This window comes from Tetrao urogallus, assembly GCF_951394365.1.
Source record: "Tetrao urogallus genome assembly, chromosome: 5".
NCBI classification, from domain to species: Eukaryota; Metazoa; Chordata; class Aves; order Galliformes; family Phasianidae; genus Tetrao; species Tetrao urogallus.
This window is the reverse complement of record NC_136818.1, coordinates 10,888,538-10,910,603: the sequence shown is the minus strand read 5'-3', so window position 1 is coordinate 10,910,603 and position 22,066 is coordinate 10,888,538. Positions and strand designations below refer to the sequence as shown.

The following is a 22,066-nucleotide window of genomic DNA, read 5'->3' as shown; positions in this document are numbered from 1 at the left end:
GAAATGTCTTTGATGTAAAGAAACATAATAAAATGACCATTGTTATCATGTCAGGAATCAGACATCGTGTCCTGATTTTGTGTTGTTGCTGCCTTTTTTGAGGCTCTTAGCTGTAGTCAGCTAAGGATACTCTTCACCAGTGTGCAAGTGAATTAGCATTTCTAAGTTTGTAATGTATTGCTTCGGAGGGACCTTTGATAATTGGAACATAAGGCAAGGACCATGTTCAGTTTATAAGAACAAATATTTCTGTTTTACTTTGAAAGTAAAAGAGATGGCATGAATAAAAACAGTGAATGCTGTTTATGGTGTTAATCTTTATCTGAAGTTAATCACTGTTAATTCTGGGCCTTTTTTTCTTGTTAACCTGTCTGTATCTTACCACTAGCTAGGAATAGCAGTGAAGATTGCAAATGATTCTGTTGCATAAATCAGGATTTGTATTTGTATTAAGTACATGTTAAAGCTTCCCAAAGAGAGACAGTTATCCTAAATCCACGTAATGCCAAGGTGCGTTTTATTTATGTAGCAGCCAACATGGCCACTAATTTTATCCAAATTCCACTGTTAATTTATGCTCTTGAACATTAGTAAGACCCAACACAGTTTCCTTGGGAATTTACACATGATTTCTAACTTACTCTTCAGTACTTAATGTCTGGTATTTTAAAAAATACTATATTAGCCAAGAGAAACTACTTTCGTGATTTCTGATCTGTCAATTCCACAAGGAAAAATTAGATGGATTAAATCCTAAAATATGTAACGAAAGGACAGCAAGAATCTGATTTGGAGTTTGATCTTAAACTTTATGGTACTAGTAATTATTACTGTAGGCAGCATAAAAACAAAAGAATGAAAACCCCATAAAATTCCCGGTTCCTGTTCTCAGACAAATGTTAATGTCCAATGTAGTTAGACCACAGTCAATTAAAAAGACAGATGTGAAGAAAAGAAATTAAACAGTAGAATGAAAACAAATAGTAACATTTAAGCCATTTTTAGACGTGTACCAAAATTAGACATTTGTAAACAAAGTAAATAATTTTCTCTATTTTGGAAGGAAAAAAAAAAAAAGGAAGAACGTGTATTTAACTGAACTTAAAAAGATATATATATACCAGTTGAGGAATATAGTCAATATATACTTCAAAAATGGGAAAAGTTAAGCTTTCAGAGGAGTGCCTACCTTGGGTAGCCTTCTAAAATGAGATTCTTTGTGTACCATAATGTGTGCAATGCAGCTGCATAGGATGAGTTTATGAAAAGTAAGGCCAAAAGCTGGAGAAAAAAGAGAGCTACTCATTCTGTGTTTGACTTTAGTGAAAATAGGTCTATTGAAAGAATAAGCAAAACTGCATTTGAGAAGATTGTTTTTATATATCATTAAGGATATTCATTGCTGAGCCTCCAATTCAGCATGGTATTTTAATAAAAGTACTTAACTTCAGTGACAGTGCTCATGCTATGAATGTCACTGTGCAGTAATATATTTTGCCTAACTGAGATTTAGGATATTGAAGAGATTTAAATTGTTACAGGTGTCTTACTGATGGAAGAATGTTTTATTGATGAAAGGCATATTTCAATGGATAAATGCCAGATTTTTCTGATGTTATAATTGAAAACAAAATGAAACAGCAAATTCAGAATATAATCAGCTTGCATACGTATTTATTTTAGTCCATGGTAAAATATTAAGCAGATAAATTAATACACTGTTAAAACAGGATGGCATTTCAGGAAACCAACTTCTTACTCTTGGCAGGGATTAAAAATTGACCTGGCTTACAGTTTCAGATTTACGTAAAATAAAGGGTTTCTGGATGCTTTCTCATGTAGGGAAATGCACGAGAAAATGTTGTGAAGATTTCCCAATGAAATTGGATGAAATTTCTTTTAGGTGGTACATGTTTGTTTTGTGACGTTTTTAACCAATGCATTACTGTAGCCTCCTCTGTAGAAGCTTCAATGGAAAATGCCTTTTGTATCTCAGGAGATAACCATAAGAGCATGCTAACTCTGGTGTGTTGATTGTAGAATCGGAATTGTAGGGATTGGAAGGGACCTCTAGAGATCGTTGAGTCCAGTGCCCCTGCTGAAGTAGGTTCACCTTCAGCAGGTTGCACAGGTGGGTGTCCAGGTGGATCTTGAATATCTCCAGAAAAGGAGACTCCACAACCTCTGTGTGCATCCTGTGCTTTTTTATTAAACATCCCAGTTGAGCAAAATATGTGAGCACTCTTTGGAGCTGTACCGTTAGCTTCACTCAGTTTAGACTCAGTGGGCATTAGGAACTTGCCCCATCAAGTCCAGCTTGGGGATATTGACTGGGGTCCACAATGAGGGAAATGAGATAAGAAATTCAAGAGAAAAGATGGGAAAGGAATATTCAGAGTTACAGACAGACAGGCTGATGGCCATCAGAGATGAGTGCACTTCTGTACTGAGTCTTCCAAGAAGGTTTAAGTTTCCGTAGTTTCTGGGGTTCTGTAAATATTGGCTAAAAAAATCCTTTTTGCTTGGAATTTAGTGTTTATTCATTCTTGGGACTTTGTTCTCTTCTAGTAGAGCAATGTAAATTTATTGCATTCATCAGTGTTACTACTGTGTCATGCTAGTTTAATTGGGAGAGATTTTCTATAGCAACATTTGGCAGAAATTGTTGAAACAATATTAGGAGAATAGAAAGCAACGTGTATAGGTTTTTGAAGTATTTTTGATTGCCTATAACACAACAATTTTAGCTCTGTATCGAATATATTCACAAACATGAATTTAAGTTGTGTCTTTGAGAAATTAACCCTGATTTGAGAAATTACATGTTGATACATTGTCAGTAAAGCATAACTTTAATGTTCCGGGGTCACACTGGTGCCTTCCCCTACCCCATTGCTGCCCTTTGGCAGTTATGTTCAAGGAGAGGCCTTGCACTTGGCCTGGTTCTGTCCTGTTGGTGGACTCTTGTTTCCTATTTGCACTTTATGGAGACTGTGAGGGATGTTCAGAACTGTAGTCAAGCATGCAAAGTGCTGATTAGAACAATGGTAGCACAAGTATTTATTTGTTTTTGATGTGGACAGCAATTTTGTTTTATGGATAACAATTTATTTTAAAAATTTCTAAGTACTTTGATAATTGATACTTGCTTTTTCTGATGTCTTTACACGCTAGAGGGTTCAAAAGCACCTTGTGATACTAAGATATGTCAGTCTGGATGTCTGAAGTTTTAGACTCTACTGCTTATATGTTCTCTGAAAATCCATCCCTGTACATATGTTTAAAAATGACTTCAAAGCATAGCTTGCTTTTATAAAAGCCTGGTCACTGTATCCAGCGGGATGCTGTCAGAGGTGAAATGTGACATTTCATCAGAAGATCCTTTTTGTTGTTGTTGTTTTGGGTTGGTTTTTTTTTTTTTTTTTTTTTTTTTTTCAACTCTTAGGACAGTCACAGGACTTCTCAGGAAAGCTTTTCATTCTGAGAACTGATTTTTGGGGAAGGTGATGATTAAAAAATCAAATTTTTCATGTTATAGATTCAAAATCCAATTTCATTTTAATGAAATATGATGTTAGCCAACACAGGGAGACCTGGAGTCCATTTCATTAGGTAGGCAAAAGCCTTGCATCGTGTTGCCTTACTCTGGGACACCTGTCTGGCTTAGGTTTTACTTTTGTAGTTTGGAGCAGCACCAGCAGCATGCTTAGAATGGTGCTGTGCTCTTAATGCTGTGCTGCTTCCTATGGCCCTTTTGGAGTACGCCAAGAGCAGCAACGTGTTCTGATGTTCATGTCTCTCTGTAGTGGACTAGAGGTGAAAAAAGATGTTTCTGATTCATGTCAGGAAAGTCTGTGGATGTCTTCTTCCTCACCAGGTGACCTGAGCTCCCTTCAGGGCTCAGCTGTTCTGACTCCATTCATGCACAGAACAAAATCCAGCTGTGTTGCACATCTTTTGTTGAACCAGCCCTTCATCTCTGGCTCTTGGAGTGTGTTGAAGTTAGAAAATAGAGTGTTTTAATATGTTTTTTTTTGCAGTAGTTTTCTTGTCTATGTTAAATAAGTTTGTGAATTCTGTAACCTAGTGGTAGTTTGCCTGCATTTTACAGCTCTCATGGATGTGGTGTGAAGTGGAATCATAACTGGATGTTATCTAGTAAATAAGAACTTGCTTTTTTCCTCCAGGTGAGATACATAATATGGATTAAATTTCTCTCAATGTTGCAATTGTTTAAGTTTGTTTTGGCCTCATTTAATGCTACTTTGGATAAAACTTTCTGTTCAGAAGGAGCAAAACAAACTTTCTGTTCAGAAGGAGCAAAACAAACCTGTCAGAAGCTGTTAACTGCACATGTTACTGCCACCAAAGCAGGGCACAAAGGCCTTCCTGTCAGCAGTGTGATACAAGTAGGTGCATGGATATTTACTCCCCAGTGCTGCTTCTGATGTTAAGGCTGATTTGTGCTGTATGTGAGCCATGCAATGTATGTAATGTGTACCATTAAATCTAGAGTGTGTAATTATTTTAATAGTACTATTTTCTATTAATAATTTACAAAAATAAAATAATGTAATGATGTATGTAATAGTATGTATGTATGTAATGCAATGTAATAGTCCCCTGTTTTCTCTGGCTCATCCCAAGAAATCACCAAACACATTCTTGACTTCTTGACTTATAACTGCTTCAGATCTTCAGTGGCAAGCATTAAACCTGCAACATTTTCAGGCAGTTCTTCATCTAGAATTACTGCAGCAGGAGTGATGATGCTCAGTATCCTCTGTGTAAGCCATTAATACACACAAGCAAGGTCGATACTCTTTTTACCCTCAGTCAGAAGTCTCATAAGTGATGTCCTAGTACTCTTGAAACAGAGCATATTTCTAAGTGTAGCATAAAGTATTTTTGTAAAAAAAATAAATATTGAATTTTTTTTTTTTTTATGTGCTGCTGTTTTTCTCATCTGTTCTTCCTGATCACAGGATACAATGATAAGGAGTTAGCATAAATCAGTGATGGTCTGCTTTTACAGGCAAGGCTCAGCTACCTCTGTTTTGTTATGCTTTTCACCTGAACATGATGGGAAACGTTCTGGAAACTGAGACACAGTATAAAGCTGTCTCTTTTCTTCCCTCTTCCCATTAAAGGACTGCTGCAGGTGATCACTCTCTGCCTATTCAGAATCATTATTTTTCTGTTTCTCAACCACTGTCTTGAAGTTTTGCTTCTTTATCTCTTAATTAAATTGAAGTATTAGGTGGAATCTCTCAGTCTTTGTGACACAATAAAGATAACTACTTTGGAATTATTTTTCCTTCAGATGCTGCTTTCTAAATCATAAAAATTTAGCAGTAATTACAAGGAAATTCATTTCCATAAAGATTGACTACCAAAATATTCATGCATGGGGAATTCTTCTTTTGTCTGCACACAACACTGCTTGTTAGAGCCAGAGAAAAAGCGTTAGTTTTTTTGTTGCTGACCGAGCATTACAGGGGAACTGAATGTAGTATTAAATTCTTCCAATTATGGCTGAACACAATGGATTGAATGAGTAAATGCGCTGAAAGGTAGCTTGCGTGAGGCACCTAGCAGTCAGTTGTGGGGTTCTTGCTTTTAACTGTTTCCTGGTAGAAATACAGCATTGAACATTTTCTGTATGCCAGGGAAGGGTGGCTTTGCCATGCATGACCTGTCCCAGCTGCTCAGAGGCACTGGAGATTGAGGGTGGTTGGTGTTTTTTTTCTTGCCATAAGTATTGCAAGACATGTTTCAGCCTGGCTTGACTACAGAATTTCTGAGGCCATCTAAAATAGGTGGTATAAGCCAAAACTGGTAATGTATACATATATTGCTTGAAAATGTTTGTCTGTATTTCTCATGAGTAGGTGAGAGAGAAACTAATTGTTACTCTGGAAAGTAGGTATGGGAATAAATTAGAGACCTTTGTGCATATTATGGGAGTGCTCAGCTTGTGCTTGAGAATAGTGATAATATGAGGCATTATGTGTGAATGTGGTGTCATTCATTTAATTTACTGGGCTTATGAAATATCATTTTCATATGACCAGCATGCAGAACTGTCAGATGTACTGTTAAAAATATATGAGAAGATACCCAGGGACTCAAGTAGCTGTAATTGTTAGAGGTGCCATGTTGGAGCTGCAGCTTCTTTAAGACATAATTTCTGAAATAATTTACTTCTAAAGCATTACCTAAGATTTAAAATGAAGGAAGAGGTTCAAGAAGTGACTGTAACATGTCAGGCTTCAGAGAGTGCTATGTATCTTCGTGGTTTATTCATCTGAACTACAGGTGACTACGTCTGGAGGGTCATTAGTAGCTGTATGACCATAAGCTCTAAGAATTGTTATATTTCCTTACGTGCCTGATTCAGACAGAATATATGTAAGCTATTTTTCTGTATGTGTTTCATGATCCTATATGCACAAACCTTTTAATATATTATATCAATCTTTATACATTTTATCTTGGCTTTTGTCTTGATCATGCTGTGATCACCTTTTATTGCACTTTACAGCCTGCCCACAGTCATGATTTTAAGACAGTGGTTATTGTTTATACCGTGCTGTAAATATGCTTAGAGCTTTACAGAAAGAGACAGGTTCAAAATTGCTTACAGCTTAAAGTAAACTTCATACAGCATGTTGGCAACAAGCAAAATAAAGTTAGCAGTGAGAGATTTTATTTGTATAGAGCCATGAAGGACTGTTATGTTAATCTGTCCTGACTTTCTGCACAAAGTGCATCAATGCTTTGTTTGTATGCTCCCCTTGTTGACCTATATTAAGGTCAGGAAGAATGACAAAAAGAGCAAGCGAGTTGTTAGATGTTTAATCAAAATACCTTAATTATAGCGGGAATATAAATTAGGAGGACAGTAACTACACCTTAGTACATGTTTGGGATTATTGTGAGGTATGCATGATATTGCAGCTGTTAGGAAGGAGCAGTGTGTGTGTGTGTGTGTGTGTGTGTGTGTCCCAGGAGTCTCAGTTGTTAGCGTCATATGAATTGAGGACAGCTACAGATAAATATCAATACCTATCTTGCTCTGTTTTGGGCAGCTGATATTAGAACTGTTGCTGTTGCTGACAATGTAAGGGAAGTTATTTTTAAGTGAATTCTGTGATTTGAGGCTCTTTACCCACCTTTGTGCTTGTAATAAGCTTGGGTGACATCAGAGCTTTCTTAGAAAAATTCTCTCCAGTCGCTTTCAGTCACAGTGTTACAGTCCTCTGTTAAGAAAAATTTACATTTTTCACCATTCATTGCATCCATGTGATTTATTTTTTTCTTTTCTTTTTGGTTATGCACTGATCTCCATTCATTATGATTGGATCATTGGTCATTCATAAGCCCAGATTCTTAGATGTTCGTCTCCTTTTGGGTCTATCTGCACTAGGTTCCATTTATTTGGTATTCCTGCAAATATTGGGAAAGTGAATACTATTTAGGTCACTGTGGAGTGTTGTCTCCAGTGGGGATAACTGAATAGGTTTTCAGTGCATAATGGTATGCAAATAATATACTTCTGACTCACATGGGAATAGACTAAATATATGCACAGGCTTTCTGTGACCTTAATAGATTTGTAGGCATCATAACACACCATGTGCTGCTGCAGTATAGCATCTGATGTACAAATATATGAACTGTGGTGGAGGGTAAAGAAAATCATGAAATAACTCTGTAAATTTAGTGTGTGATCCACACACCTTACCTTATTGTATCTGGAAATGCATGCCAGCAATATATTAGATTTACTTTGTAACATAAGCAGTGAGCATAATAATAATCACTGGTAATAAAACAGAAAGTTCTTATGCTTAGAACACACTAATTCGTTACGCTGATAAAGCTTCTTCATGCGTGATAAGATGAAACTGAAAACATGTAGGAAAATGATAAGTAAGGTATTCCGTTAGGTGGTTTTTTACATTTATGATGTTCACAAGGAAAAATAACTTTTATAAATCTTTCTTCGTTTTAGTTTATTTTTTATTCCTGGTTCTAGAGCAACTCAGGAAACAGATGCTGCTTTAAGAAAGCTTTCTTTTAGTGAAGCTTTCTGTGCAAGAGAATTCATTCTTCCTAAAACTTCATTTCACTTAAATTAACTTGTATTTCCACTGAGGATGGCTTGTATTAAGCACAAAGGGAGGCTTAGCGGTTTAGACTTCCATCAAATAAACTGCATAACTAAAAAGAGGAGATGCCAAGCCTCATACTCTTGTACTTGAAAGTATTGTGTTCCCGCTTGTGGGAACTTGAGATTAGTAAAATTATAAAGGCTTTGCATTAAGAACAGGGAGATAGAATTAATTTTTGCTTAAGCAGGGAAGTGTCAAAAGCCTATTATGGTAATTTTTCAATTTTGTCTTAACTGTTCACACATTTTAAAATAGTTGTACAATTGAGTAAAGACATAATTGATGTGTTGTGGTTTCTTTTTTATTTCTTGTCCTTGGGCCATCATAAAACATAGCTGAGGTGCACTTAGAGGCTTGGGAGAAGTAGGTGTGCTAATTAAGTAGTTGACAGTTTTCATATCGTAGTGAGAAAATTTGCCTAATGGATTGAAATAGTTTTATAAGAGTGGTTCCCCTATTCTAAATTACGACCAAGTACAAAATATTGATATTAGATGAAGGCAGCTAAGCCACAAAAAAATTAAGTGTGAACATATAATTCCTAGCACTGGAATTTTGGGGTTGTAGAAACCGTCATGCTCATTAGCATCATGTCAGCAGCAGCAATAAAGATTTGTATGAAAAAATGTTACTTTAATAACTTGATTCATTGCCTTTTAATATAAGCATTGATTCTATTAAAGATGCTGAAAATATCAAAGAATGCAGAGCTATTGCACTTATTTTTTTAATTATTATGGAATTATCAGTCTTGTCTGTATCATAACACGTAATGGTACAGCTAATGGTATTGACTATGTTGAAAAGAGTGTTTTGTAGCTGAGAATGTGCTCTATTGAATTGTGTTATTGCACTCTTTGCATCAGTTGTAGTTTCCATGGAAATAAATAGGAGGCAGTATTTCCAGAGCAGCCTCTGTAGATGAAGCCCTGCACAATTCCTCTTCACTCTGCAGCCCAGGCAAGCCAAAAGGTGGAGGAGGGGACCTTGTTAGATCCACAGGCAAAGGGCAAACTGTTTGTTAAAACAATTGCTTACTCTTGGTGGCGCAGGGTATAAAAATACTGTTAGTGTGCTTTTGGTGGAGTCGTGTGCAATTTGAGCCTAAGACTACATTCTGTGCTTTGTTTTACCTGTCGCTAAAAAGGTGCAGGATCAGAACATTTCTATAGGAAACGGATTACTGAAGTTACAGTGGGTTGTCCAAGATGCAAAGTTTAATTTCAGTGTTCTGGTGTCAGTTCAGTGCTCTGTAATGCTTCAGTTTCTCACATAACTTTGTTTGGTTTTTTTAATCATTACTTTTCTACTGTTTACACATGGAAGTTTCTCTGCTAGACAGTGTTTATTTCAGTGAATAGTAAAATTAACAGTAATAGTTTTCCATTTTTTTCATTCTATCGGCTGTATTTCTTCTGAGTGTATGCAGGATAAGAAGTAGCTGTTAGAATAAACTTACACTGGTAAGGACAGATTAGAATGTTATCAATTTTAGCTTGACATACTTTGTGGAGCTGCCTGTGATGGTAGATACTTTGCTGAACATTTTTCCTCAGGTGATGGCACTGTTAGCTACAAATATATTCACACATTTATCCCACTTAACCATGTAACTCAGTGAGGTGTTGTTGGTGATACTTTGTGTTAAGTTAATTATAGTTTGTTTACCCCTCAGTAGCGTGCTGCGAGGAGCATGGCAGTGTAGCTCACAAGCTCTTGACAGGACTGATGAATGGCTGGAGATAGAGATATTGGCAGGCTGCTCTCTGGTGCTCTGTCTGGAATTGTTTTCCTAAATAATTCAGAGAGTTGAAATTTGATGAAATCATTTCCATTTTAAGAATGGGTGGAAGAGGTAAATGAATGAAGACTCCAGGAATGGGAGAGCTCTGATTATATTGTTGAGCAGACAGGACAGCATCCTGTCTCGTTGTTCTCCTGGAAATCCTGTGTGTGTGTGTGTGTGTGTGTGTGTGTGTGTGTGTGTGTGTGTGTGCAGTTCAGCTTCATGCAGGCAGACACTTCTGTCGTGCTTTACCTGCCCTCAGCCACTCTGCTCCCAGCACCCTTTCCCTACATGTTGTCTCTTGTGACTCAGAGTTCCTGGAGAAACCCAGCTCCAGCAGAGGGACGCTTTGAGCTAGAGAGGGATCTCGTGTTTTTAGAAGGATTGCGTGCAAAGAGTTCTGAAAGTCCATCTACAAACAAAGGGCTGTCAGACCATTAGTACTTACGTGGGACTGAGTGACAGCGTGGCACCAGTAGGGCAATAACCAGTGGTTAATTTAGGTGGGAGGAAGCTAAAGGGGAACTGGTTTGCTGTTAGATATGAAGATCTGTGGTTTCATCTTTTTAAAGGACTTACCTTTCAGATCAATGCTGGTATTGCATGTACTGATGTGTTTATCTGTGGGGGTACATGCTCAGCTATACTCACTCATTCATTCTTCCAGAAAGATGGACTGTTGAGCCCCAGGTAGCATCTGACTGATGAACTGGTGTCATGCAAATGATATGGGGGAACAGGAACACTGAATATTTATGACACCATAAATCTGCCATTCTTTCTCAATGGCAGCTGCCAACAAAAACTCTTTACAGGAATGAATCTGCTCTCAGGGTCTCTTTGTTATTTGACACATGAGGTGTAACATAAATGGCTTTGTGTTGTAGTCTAATTATGTGCAACCACAAGGTAAGTTCCTGTATTGCTTCCATGTTTTATGATTTGTTTTCAAGGCTGTATAGCAGCTAGAACTGCCAAAAGTTTTGAGTTGATATTTCAGAAGAGTTCTTACTCCTTTAGCTTTTTTTTTTTTTTCTTCTGCTCACGGGGAGAGTTTATGCAACATAAACTTGGGTGAGAATACTTGTCTGGCACATGAGTGCAAAAGCACTGCAGACAACAATTGCTTTTAAAAGCAGGGTTGTGATGGGAAACAGATCTATCAGCAGCTGTGGTAGCCTGATTTCTCACTGAAAATGAAAATGTGTGGCAGTAGAAACACATCTATGTTCGATCTTGCTGATATAAATGTGTGGGCAGTGTTTGCCTCAGTCCTTCTTCCCCTGTCCATTTTTTTCTCATGCCTACCTCTTAACTATAATGCAGTTTTGAGTTGTACAAGCCACAGCTAGAAAAACCTGCACAGGTATAATGTCACACAGAGCTCATGGCAAAGGAGAACTTTCAAAATTATAGTTGTAGAGATCCCAGAGACATTTAAAAATTGAGCAGTGAAAAGTACGCTAATAGGGAATATTGATTTGGATTTCATTTTCTTTAAATGTAGCTGTTAAGATGTTTGATTAGATTTTGGACTCAGTATGACATATTGAGTATAAGATCTAATGTTGTCTAACATCTGTTGTTAATATTGCCTGCCACCTGGAAATGAATGAGGAGTTACTCGTGGGATATCCAGGACAAAAAAAAGCGTGGTTAGAACTGTCACTGCTACTTTGACAGCAATTGATGAACATCATGGTTTCTCCACATAAACAGATAAAACTTCATTGTGAGTTCAAAACTTCAATGTGAGTGATCAAAATTCTGCTTCATAATGGAAGTTTTGAGACATGCAATTAATTTTATGAGATTAAAGAAAAGAAAAGAAAAAAACTGCTTCAGAATCCATTGATTTACAGGTACTTAGAAGGGTTCACCTTGAGGCAGTGACACCATGGGAAATCCAGGTGGAGCTCCCCGGCAGCAGGCAGGGCTGCCCGGTGTGCATCTCCCAGATGGGGACAGGATGAGGCCTCTTCTCTGTTGAGCTGGGTTATTGGTTCTGGTTCTGCTCCCACTGGCTTTGAGTTGCTGTAGCAACAACATCTGCCCTGTAAAAGACTTTGAGGTAAAGCTTCCCTAGCGGAAAGTGGGCAGTGTATGCTGCTCCAAAAATGGAGTTGTGAGAGTGGGTTGGCACACTTTACACCTTTCTAGCAAATATAAATACAAGATAACTTTGCCCCAAGAGCAGCCTCTGCAGACCCTTTTCACAACTTTTGTTCTTTTGCAACAGCCTTTTCTGTCTGCTTAACCCAACATTTGGGTTGCAGCAGGTGAGTCACTTCTACATCTGATCGTTTTTGGAGGTCCTGGCCATGGAGCTGCAGCCACTAGTGCACAATCCCTAGTTTCTCACCCCCAGTCAAGAAAGGTTATCACCATATGCTGAATGTCTTTAGTCTTGTTTTTGCTAATAATCTTCTTCTTGGTTGAATTAATTACAAACATTTTTGAGAAGGATGCTTCTTGAAGTAATGGTGGCCAACTTTTAATATCAAGTCTGTCTAATTACTCTGCTTATCTTCTATTTTTGCATGTTTCAGTTGGCACGAAGCTCAGTGTTTGCGAGTCTATTTCATATATCTGATGTGGATGTAAGTGCTCTTTTATGAAAATTATGATCGTGGCTTCCTAGAAGTATATGAATGAATGTGAATTTAAATGTAATTTGCTTAGTAGGTCTTAAATAGATGTGATTTTATATATATATAGTTTTTCTTCATCTCCATCCTTCAGTGTATGTATGCTTCTAAGTGTCATAATGGCACTTGTAACTGAGCAGGTAAGAGCTCAGCCCTCTTACCTCAGCAGAGTTAAGAGTTCTGCAGTGCTAGTCTGCCAAAGATAGATGTGAATCATTACAGCTGCCAGTGCAGAGCTGTGTTTGTTGGCTTTGGTTGTATCAAATCACACATGTTGGTTTGGAGGGCCCTTTAGCACAATCCCTGTTTGCCAGGCATTGTTCGTATGAGCGCTGGCTTGTCTGGAATTGAGCTGCACTGGGTCTCAGGTGCTGGGAAGGCTCCCTTTGATTATAAGAAGTATATTATGTGTTGTGTCAGAGGTTGGAAGATTAATGAATAACTGTTAAACCACCAAAAACACTTTAAAGTGCTATATAATGCTGAGAGATAACACTGAAAGTAGAAAATAGCAAATGAGCAGCCATTTTTGAAGTAGAGGATCATTTCTAATAAGCCCTACAGATTACATATTTTAGAAGGAAATGAAAACTGCAGTATTTGTTTTATGGTGACTGTAAAATTTTCGAAGTACATATTTAAAATGCAGATGTTGGTAAAACTCATGTTGTCCATGAGTTTGTGTTGAATGAACTTTCTTCACCATTTTATTAATGCTAGAGATATCAGTAATTGTGGCACTGTGGTTAATAAATACAAACCAGGAGATTAGACAAAAGGCTTTAAAATATTTTGCAGATTAACAGGAACTGCTTGTGTTGGAGTTCTGTTATGACTGTAATCTTGCTATGGGCACAAAAGAGGATTAAACTATTTCTAGATGGCTGGAATTATTTGATTTCCCCCACCCCACTGTGGGGATCACAAATCAAAATGGTAACCAATAAATTAGAAGTGCATACTTACACAAAAAGCTCTGAGGATATGTTTTGTGCTGTGATTTAATTGTGATGCCTGTAAATTTGTTCTGAAATTAAACTTTGTCGTGTGTTTGCATACAATAATTATACAATGATTATGTGGTCTGAAATTTTAAATTGGAAGCAAACCTGAATTTGTATGGAGCGTCTCTGAGAAACACATAAAGGGCTCTTGGCATGGTGTGCTGTCTGGTAGAATTTGGCTCCTCCATATCCTTTGGCCTGAGATCAGTTTTTTTCCTGAGTCGAGAAGCAGGTGAACTGTTTCAGCCCTAGGTCTGAGGTCAGCCTTGGATTTCAAAGACCTTTTTTTCCAGATTTCAGTAATGGTCTGTAAATCAGACCATAACATAAAATTAGGGATCTTCATTGTAGTATTGTAATGTGAAAGAAATAGAAATACTCATTCAAATGAGAATGACTTTTAAATCTGCACCCTAAAATATATAGCATTTCCTCCAATGACCTGATAATGATGCAGGACACTGCACTGGCAAGCAGCACACGTGATTTACTTCCTGCTGCTGCCTGCTGACCTCCAACACTGGCGGAGGTGGAGAAATCTACAGAGAGATAGGCACAGAGCTTCCCCTAGTAGCTGCTGCTCCTGCCAGAAAGCCCCAGGATCCAAGGTGGTGTTTTGTATCACCAAAACTGGGCTTAGGACACTTTGAAACTCCAGTTTCTCTCTTACAGAACAAGCTGTTGACATAGACAGAAGCGTTGGCCTGTCCTTTTCTTGTCTGGGAATGGCTTCATTCCTGGCTGTAATACTGCTGTGTTTATACCGTGTGCATTGCTTTATCTACTGCTGCCATCCAAATAGGAGTTCTGAGTTTAACTTTTCTATACAGTATTTAACTTGGAACACTGATATAAAGTTGAGTTCTCCTGGAAGTGGACCATAGGGTTAGATCATAATGGTATTTATCCAAGTGTTTTCCATGCGATGTTTTAAATCTTATTTCTGTTCTGATCTAACATTATAAATTTAAACCATTCTTAATTTAATTACTACTTCAGATCTAACACTTTTTTTTTCTTAAATAAAACTAATTTTAATTGCAATAGTAAGTACTGTATGTTTTACAAAACACTTTCAATGAAAATCTTGGATACTTTCCATTATGGTCCCTGCAGACCCATCCAGTTTGAAAATACACTGTTTTATCCTCTCCTCAATTACAGTACTTGGAGCAACTTCCTGTTAACTGTTTCTTAAGTTCTCAGAATAATGAATCTAGCAGAACTAAAGAGACTGCAGCAGAAAACTGTTCACAGGAGGAAGCTTGCTGTTGCTTAGCTACCTATCTTCTTAATTTGGAATCTCCAGCAATTCAGTAACGACTGGCCCTTAAGCTGTTGACCGTATTTGTTCATGAGGCATTGTGCCATTTCTGTGTGCATTGCACCTGTGTGTTACAGCTGTTATTGTGGGGAGGAAGGGGGCGTTTATAATGGGGTTGTATTGTAGCAGAAATCACAAAACCTAATAAATATAAGCAGTCCTTAGTAAAGTTCTTATGTGGGTACTGTTACACTGAAATTCAGAATAACCTGAGTCAGTGCTGCTCGAGAGAAGTCCCAAATAAGAGAAAATTATGCAGAAATTTGAAGTAGTAAAACCTGCAGTCTTCTAGTAATACACATTTTCACATCAATTTAGGCATAGTAAAGGTACGTAATTAGTTGCAAATCAAAATACTGCAGCACTTAATATTTTTTGTCCATTTAGCATTTTATTGTGAGTGAGAAAATGCCTGACTTTCAAAAATTTGCCTTACAGAGAAATTGGCTAGAATAAGATGCTGAATTAGGCCATGTTCATATGTTAAATATTGATTTATTATTGTAATTTAAGAATCTAGAAGAAACTTTGTATTCACTTATGCTTTCTAATTCATGCATAGCGACAGTTTATCTAGGGATTGCTTATGGCTGCAGTACTGGTATTCCTCCAGCTCTTGCAGGTATGCTTTAATGGTTTAGACATGAATCTGTGTAACCCCTTTTCAGGTGTTCATAAGGTTTTGATGTCTGCATGTTGCTAATGGAAAGTACTGGCATATTTCGATATAATTTTGTGCTCAATTAACCTCGCTATTGACTTACAGATGTACAACAGAGTTGCGTTTCTTTGCCCTTTTATTGTGGTTAAGTATTTACATGCAGTTACCAGTCTTCACGTCTGTAAAAACTTTTTTGCTCAGGTAATTTATTTTTAAGATGACCAAGCTCTTGTATAGCTTCAGATGCTTCTTGGGGTACTTTCATGTTTTAAACAGTAACATATCCTTCATGATTTAGCACTGCATCACGTGGCTTTAAGCTGATTATTTCTATGCCCTTGATGTCCCCGTGTAGAGACATGACTGCAGTAGCCTTTGTTTCCTTGTGGAATTTCCTGGAGCAGCCTTCAGCACATGGTGTGACAGAATGTAAAACCATACCCATAGATCACCTTATAAATATTTATTCATATAAATTCTTTAAAGAAATTAAATTACGTGATCTATACAAAATAGGAGAGAGAGGCTTTTAGTGTCACTGACTGCAAATTGAAGTCATTTGTCTAGAAGGGTCAGGTGCCACTTTGTGGTAAGGAATTTGTCTGAGATCCAAGAGAGGGAAGATTGATAGTACAAAGAGATTGATGAAACGGGCACTGCAATATGCATATGGAGTTATGGGTTAATTAGGAGGATTTGAACAAGAAAGTTCCTCTGTGTGGAGAAGTGTCGTGTGCTGTTACCTGCAGCAGTGAGGTGTGCTGGCAGCCTGTTTGAACATTCAGAGTTGATTTCCTGAGATCTCTGTGTGGAGATGCATGGCTGTGAATAGCAGTGAGGTGGCAGAGTAGCAGTAACGCATCTGCTGCAGGTGATGAGTGCTTCTTAGGAAACAGTATATGTTGTTTTTGCTTATAACTGTAGGTTTGTTGTTACAAATGTAAATTATAATGCCTGTTGTGATTCTGGTTTCAGAGGAAATGAAATCTCGAATATTTCTGGGTATCAGCTCCTTCAGGTGCCTGAGGAGACAAGGCCACTTGTGCCACTTGCTAAGTGCAAGCACGGCACTTAAGCAAAAATCTGAACGTTATATCTATGGAGCTTAGCAGATGGAAGCTGAGCAATCCACAAACGTTGTTTTCTTCTTGGTAGAAGAGATGTTTTGAAAGAACAGATGCTGCAAAATGCTCCTTATTGCCTTCAAGTTCACCAGCCACCTGGTATGTTTACTGGAGAACAACAAGGCAAGCTTCTGTAAGCAAATTTGTGCAGAAATTGAAGCAGTAGCATCTCTTGTAAGTTATTCATGTTGCTGGCAGAGGATTTTAAATTTGACTTAAAGGTGTTGGAACCAAAATACGCTTTGTGCCCCTTGTGCCTCTTTCTGTTTAAGGACAGAATAGTGCAAATCTTTCAGCAAGGCAGAGTAAAATAACTCAGCACTCACTTCAGTATTTATTATTGTAAATCATCTCTGTCTGCATAGAAGATGTGTGAAGCACAGCTGCTGAGGGCAAGAGTTGACATAGGCATGACAGGCTGAATTATACCTTTAAATACCATAATTCTGATACTTTTGTCACGATATTCTTGACTAAAATTTTGCATTCATATGGATTCACCGTAGCCTTACAGAGACAGATCTTGGGGCATGCAGCAGCTCTTATCTTCCCCAATCCATTTCTCATAATATGTGGAATATCTGAAACTTTTGTAAATATGAGAAGAGGAGGAAGGAGACAGACGAGTTTTATCTTGCCTTACTGTTAAGTGCGTGTTAGAAAAAAGAAAAAAACAGACTGCAGTGTATTTCTTTTTACCAAAGATGAAAAAATTGTTGAAGGGACAGGTATTTGAATGGCAGAATATATTTCTCCATTAGGGAAAAGCAGTTAGACTCAATGAGGCCTCTGGGAAATGTGACTGACATTAAAAACAATCCTATTTTGTGTTATGATACTCCTTTAATAATGAATCTGAGCTTTTTATGTGTTTAGGTATGTTTATTTAAATAACTGCGTTAAGAAGGAGCTGTAGAAAACATTCAAGGTAATGGAAAAACAACACCTCTCATATTTTCAATTCCTGAAATTGTTTTTCATGCTTGAAACATTGTTCTCTTATATTAGCATGAGACCAGATAGAAGTTCTGTCTGAACAAATGAGTTCGGACATGTCCCCCAGACTGATACCATCAGTATCACCATCAAAGGTGTCTCAGGCACAGTTCTGGTGGCTTTCTGTGGTGCTTTGTCTCCTTGCCTGAGCATCAGTCTCTTCCCATCAACATCTACAAGAAGATGCTTCTTCATGAAGAAATACAGCTTGTGTTTTTCTCTGCAGCCAGGATGTTATTTTTTTTCAGTTGATGAAGCACAGTGCCTGTTTCATATGAAGACGTAACTACTAATTGTGTTTCTCTCTTTTTTTTTTTTTTTTTTTTTTTCAGAAACCAAAACCAAAGGACTGGCATCCTCCAGGAGGGTTTATTCTAGGACTGTGGGCACTGATTATCATGGTTTTCTTCAAGACATACGGAATCAAACACATGAAGCACATCTTCTGAATTTGAGCAAGCAAGACGATTGCATTGATTGCTACTTTGGATTCACTGGTGTCATCTGAGTTCTCTTTATGTATATTATGGTTATAGTGAAAAACAGAGTTGGCATCTCACTTCTAAGTGTTCTTTCCTGCTCTGTTAAATACAACCCTTAGGTCAATCCTTACACCCTAGACAAGTTTGGATTTAGGATTCTGAGTTGGTACAAGTGAAACAAAAATATGATTACCTCACTGAATCTACTTAAAAGATATGCCAAAAAGAGTGAAACTATGAGAACACCATGTCCACCAAGAGCATGTCATAGATGTCATCTTTTCACTCCATGTGATCTGGATTTGGACGTTTTGGGGTTTTCACTGCACTGGATTTTTGCATAAAGCAAAACTGACTCTAGGATCAGGATGGAAAATGTTATAAGTGGTATTATTGTATTCAGTAATTTCTGAGCACTTGGAAGATGAGATTTATAATTTAGGTTTTGTACATTCTGTTCAGGCATATTGATTTGTTCTTTTGGACATGTAATGATGAATGCATGCTAACTGTGTTTTGGCTGGGTAATACACAGATACTAATAAAGAGAAGAGCAAATTTCTGCATGTATAAAAACAGTAAGTGCCACTGAGACTCTCAGCTGTTTCTTGGGTTGGATGCTAGACAACAATAAGCAACAGAAGTGTAGCTCATCTCGTGAATGTAAAAATCCTTTTTCTCCCTGTATCTTCTAGGCTTGGAGAGGATAATAGTACCAAATGAGCCATTTTCAGGAGGTAAATACTTGCTTGCTGCACCTTGACCTCACAATAAAGTTGTGGTATCTAGAACCTTGTGGTATTTTTTGCTGAACAGCAGGAATTGCTTTCAGCATTTGCTGAGCTCCAAGAACAGCAAGTAAGCTGTATTGAAAACACCAATGTCCTCATAATTTTATAAACTGTTCTTCTGTGGAAAATATTGGTGATTTCTTCCCAGTTTGCCACTGAGAAGTTTTTATATAACTGAAGCAGCTCAATCAGAAAGGTGAAAGCTTTGTTCGCTTCTTCAGAGAAGGTGGAGGTGAGAGGCTGTGTGAAGCATGAGGAATGGATGTCTTTGTGATGTACTGGTTTGGTGGTTTATTTGCTTTTTGGGGTAGGATCTTTCACAATCAGTAGGTTCATATGCAAAACATGATGCCAGGGTTATTTCTCTTAAAATGCAAGAAGCTGTACGTTCTCATACAACAACCTACTGAGATCTGTTGTAGGCTGCTGCAGAAATACAGAGACATAGAAATGTGTAGATACTGTAGAAAAATGAATCCTGCAGAATTTGTTCTTAGAGGATTTGCTTGCATTCCATTTTTTAATCCAGCCTTTGATCCTCTTTTTCTATTGTAATGAATATTTTTAATCAAATATTTATTTTATGGGCTGGCTTTGTCACATATTAAAAATGGCTGAAGTGAAATTGATAGAGCTTTCTGCCTTGCTTCAGTTTGAATTAGAGTTACTGGGAGCCCTCAGCACTTACTGAATTTTTTTTCTACCATCTTTTGCAGGAAATGTTGGGTAGAAATGTCAGCAAGAAACAGAAGATACCAAAGTTTCTGTCTTTTTAAAACTTATCTGCTTAGGGAAAAGGAGGCAATTAGGTAGGTTATTAAAATGCAATTTAGAAATAGAAGCACTTGCTAAATGTGCCCGTGAAGGTGATTAAACTGAAGTGAGAACAACAATTATACTAAAATGCGACAAACTACACCGTGGGCTTTTCTAATGTTTTTGTAAGCACAAAGTAAGGGGTTGGAATACATGTTTCTCACAGTCACCATAAAGTTGCCTGTACTACATTATTCTACACATTATTTTTTATACAATATGTTTTATTCTTTGTTTAGCCTGAAAACAACTCTAGAAATATCTTCTTGCTGTCTGTAAATGTGTTTGTGCAATTACATATTTATTTCTTTTAAGTTGGTATCTTTTCTGCTGGCAGCCCTTCAAACTCACTTGGGATCTGGACTCCAGGAACAAATGAGGACATTCTTATACACCATTCGTGTTTTACAGGCCAGAAAATATGCTTGTGCAGTGCAGATGCTTTCTGCGTTGTGCACAGATGATCTCTGTAATGGAATTGAGAAAATAGGCAAGTTGACAGCTCCTTTATGTTTCCTTGCATAGAAACTTACAGAGCAGAATTAATTTTGATATTTTGAGAGTCTGTATAGGTAGGTCTGTGAACCAAACACACTCATGCTTGCAATTTTTGGTATGTGTACGCCTGCACCTTTTGCTGTGTAACTGGACTGATCTGTCTGCAATGGGTTTTGTAGATGTTGTTTACAACACCGGTGGCTGATAAAAATAATTGTTTCATTTCAGTATTTCAGCTCTCTCAGAATCATGTATTGAAACAGTATTCAACTGAAGAATGGTAAGTTAACTGCTGTTATACTAAACTATAATATAACTATCTTATACTAAACTATACTAAACTATATGCGTTCTCCTATGCCTCTGCACTTCCTGTCATTTCTAAATTGTCTTTAAAGTATTGCATGCATTTGAGAGCAGTTTCGTATGACCATGTCCAAACATTTACATAAATGCAGAATTTAAACCGTGCTGCTGTAATAGACTGAGAAGTGAGATTCCTCGCAAATCAGTGAAGGAAGTCTGAGAAGTGACGACACAGCATTTAAATTGTCTCAACCAGCCAAATATTTTTTATTTTTTATCTGAATATCACCAAGAAATGCTGTCATCCTAGCATAAGCAAAGGTAACAGAGTCATCAGAAGTATTTTTACAATAGTATAGCATAGAGTATATGGAGTATAACTGTTCTAGATAGTGACCTGTTCCTCCACCTTCACTAAAAAATGGTCTCCATTATTGATTATAGCAAAGCAAATGAGTGCAAATTGAATCCATTTCTCTCTGTTCAGCAGTCAGGGATTTCCATTCTCTGGTACCACATCCTGGAAACATGAACACGAATCTCATGGCCTAATGCCCTGCAGATGGGCATTGGTATGTGCTGAAGCAGAGCTGAGCTGTACGTAGCACTAACCCAGTGGTGTGTGAAAAAGCAGGGACCAGACTCAACTGTGACTTTATCGTGAGTGGAGAGGATCTGCATGGTGATGGGGCAGGAAGGTGTTGTGTATAGGACAATTTGGGGACAAAGCTTGGGAGCATCAGAAAACTCAGTCTACCTGTGTATAGGTCTTCCAACTCTGTCAGAGGGCTCTTTGTGACCTGGGAGAATGATGCTTTCTGGATGAGTTCACCTCTGGACTGAAGACAAGCATAAAATATCTCACCCAAGAGGCTAACAGAACCATAAAGTTATGAACTACAGAAAATAGTGTGCATAATGAAAGTGTCTCATCAACCGTAACTTCAGCACTTCTTTGCAGTAATGAGCATAATGGAGTTTTTGTATTTTTGGGGTGTTGAAAAGCAATTTTTTATTTAAAAAAATAAAAAGAATAAATGTTTCTTTTGGAAGATATCTTCTGCTCTGTGTGCTCCTCTGTTCTCTCTGCTTTATCTCTTTCCATTAACTTCCAAAAATAACATGCTGTAGGGAAACATGTCTTGAAAGTATTGAGGTTTTCTGATGAAAACTTGAATATGCTGTGTAATGTGCTCTGAAATCAGCATTTCATAGCACTGATTTCACTTGCAAGTTATTTTAAATAAGTCACTTTTTTCTCCTTAATGAGGATTTCTGCCTTGTTTGATGATTAAATTGATAGCGTTTAAGGTTTCAGTTCAAAGTTTATAAACACATACAGCTCTTAATGTTTAGTTCTGCTGTGTTTCCCTATCCATGCAAATTTTAGATTTTTGTTTGTGTTGCTTATTTTGTATATACAGACAGCTCACTGAAGCCTTGTCAGTACAGG

At 37.5% G+C, this 22,066-nt stretch overlaps 1 protein-coding gene across 1 annotated transcript in view; it reads left to right on the top strand.

The window, feature by feature from the left end:
* PIGK (phosphatidylinositol glycan anchor biosynthesis class K) overlaps positions 1-18,169 on the top strand; it is a gene marked incomplete at both ends in the record, with an annotated part of 64,142 nt that extends 45,973 nt beyond the window's left edge. Inside the window, one exon of the mRNA XM_079535646.1 lies at positions 18,053-18,169. Within this exon, the coding sequence (XP_079391772.1) occupies positions 18,053-18,169 (117 nt within the window). The remainder of the gene's footprint in view (positions 1-18,052) is intronic.
* Positions 18,170-22,066: the final 3,897 nt, after the last annotated feature.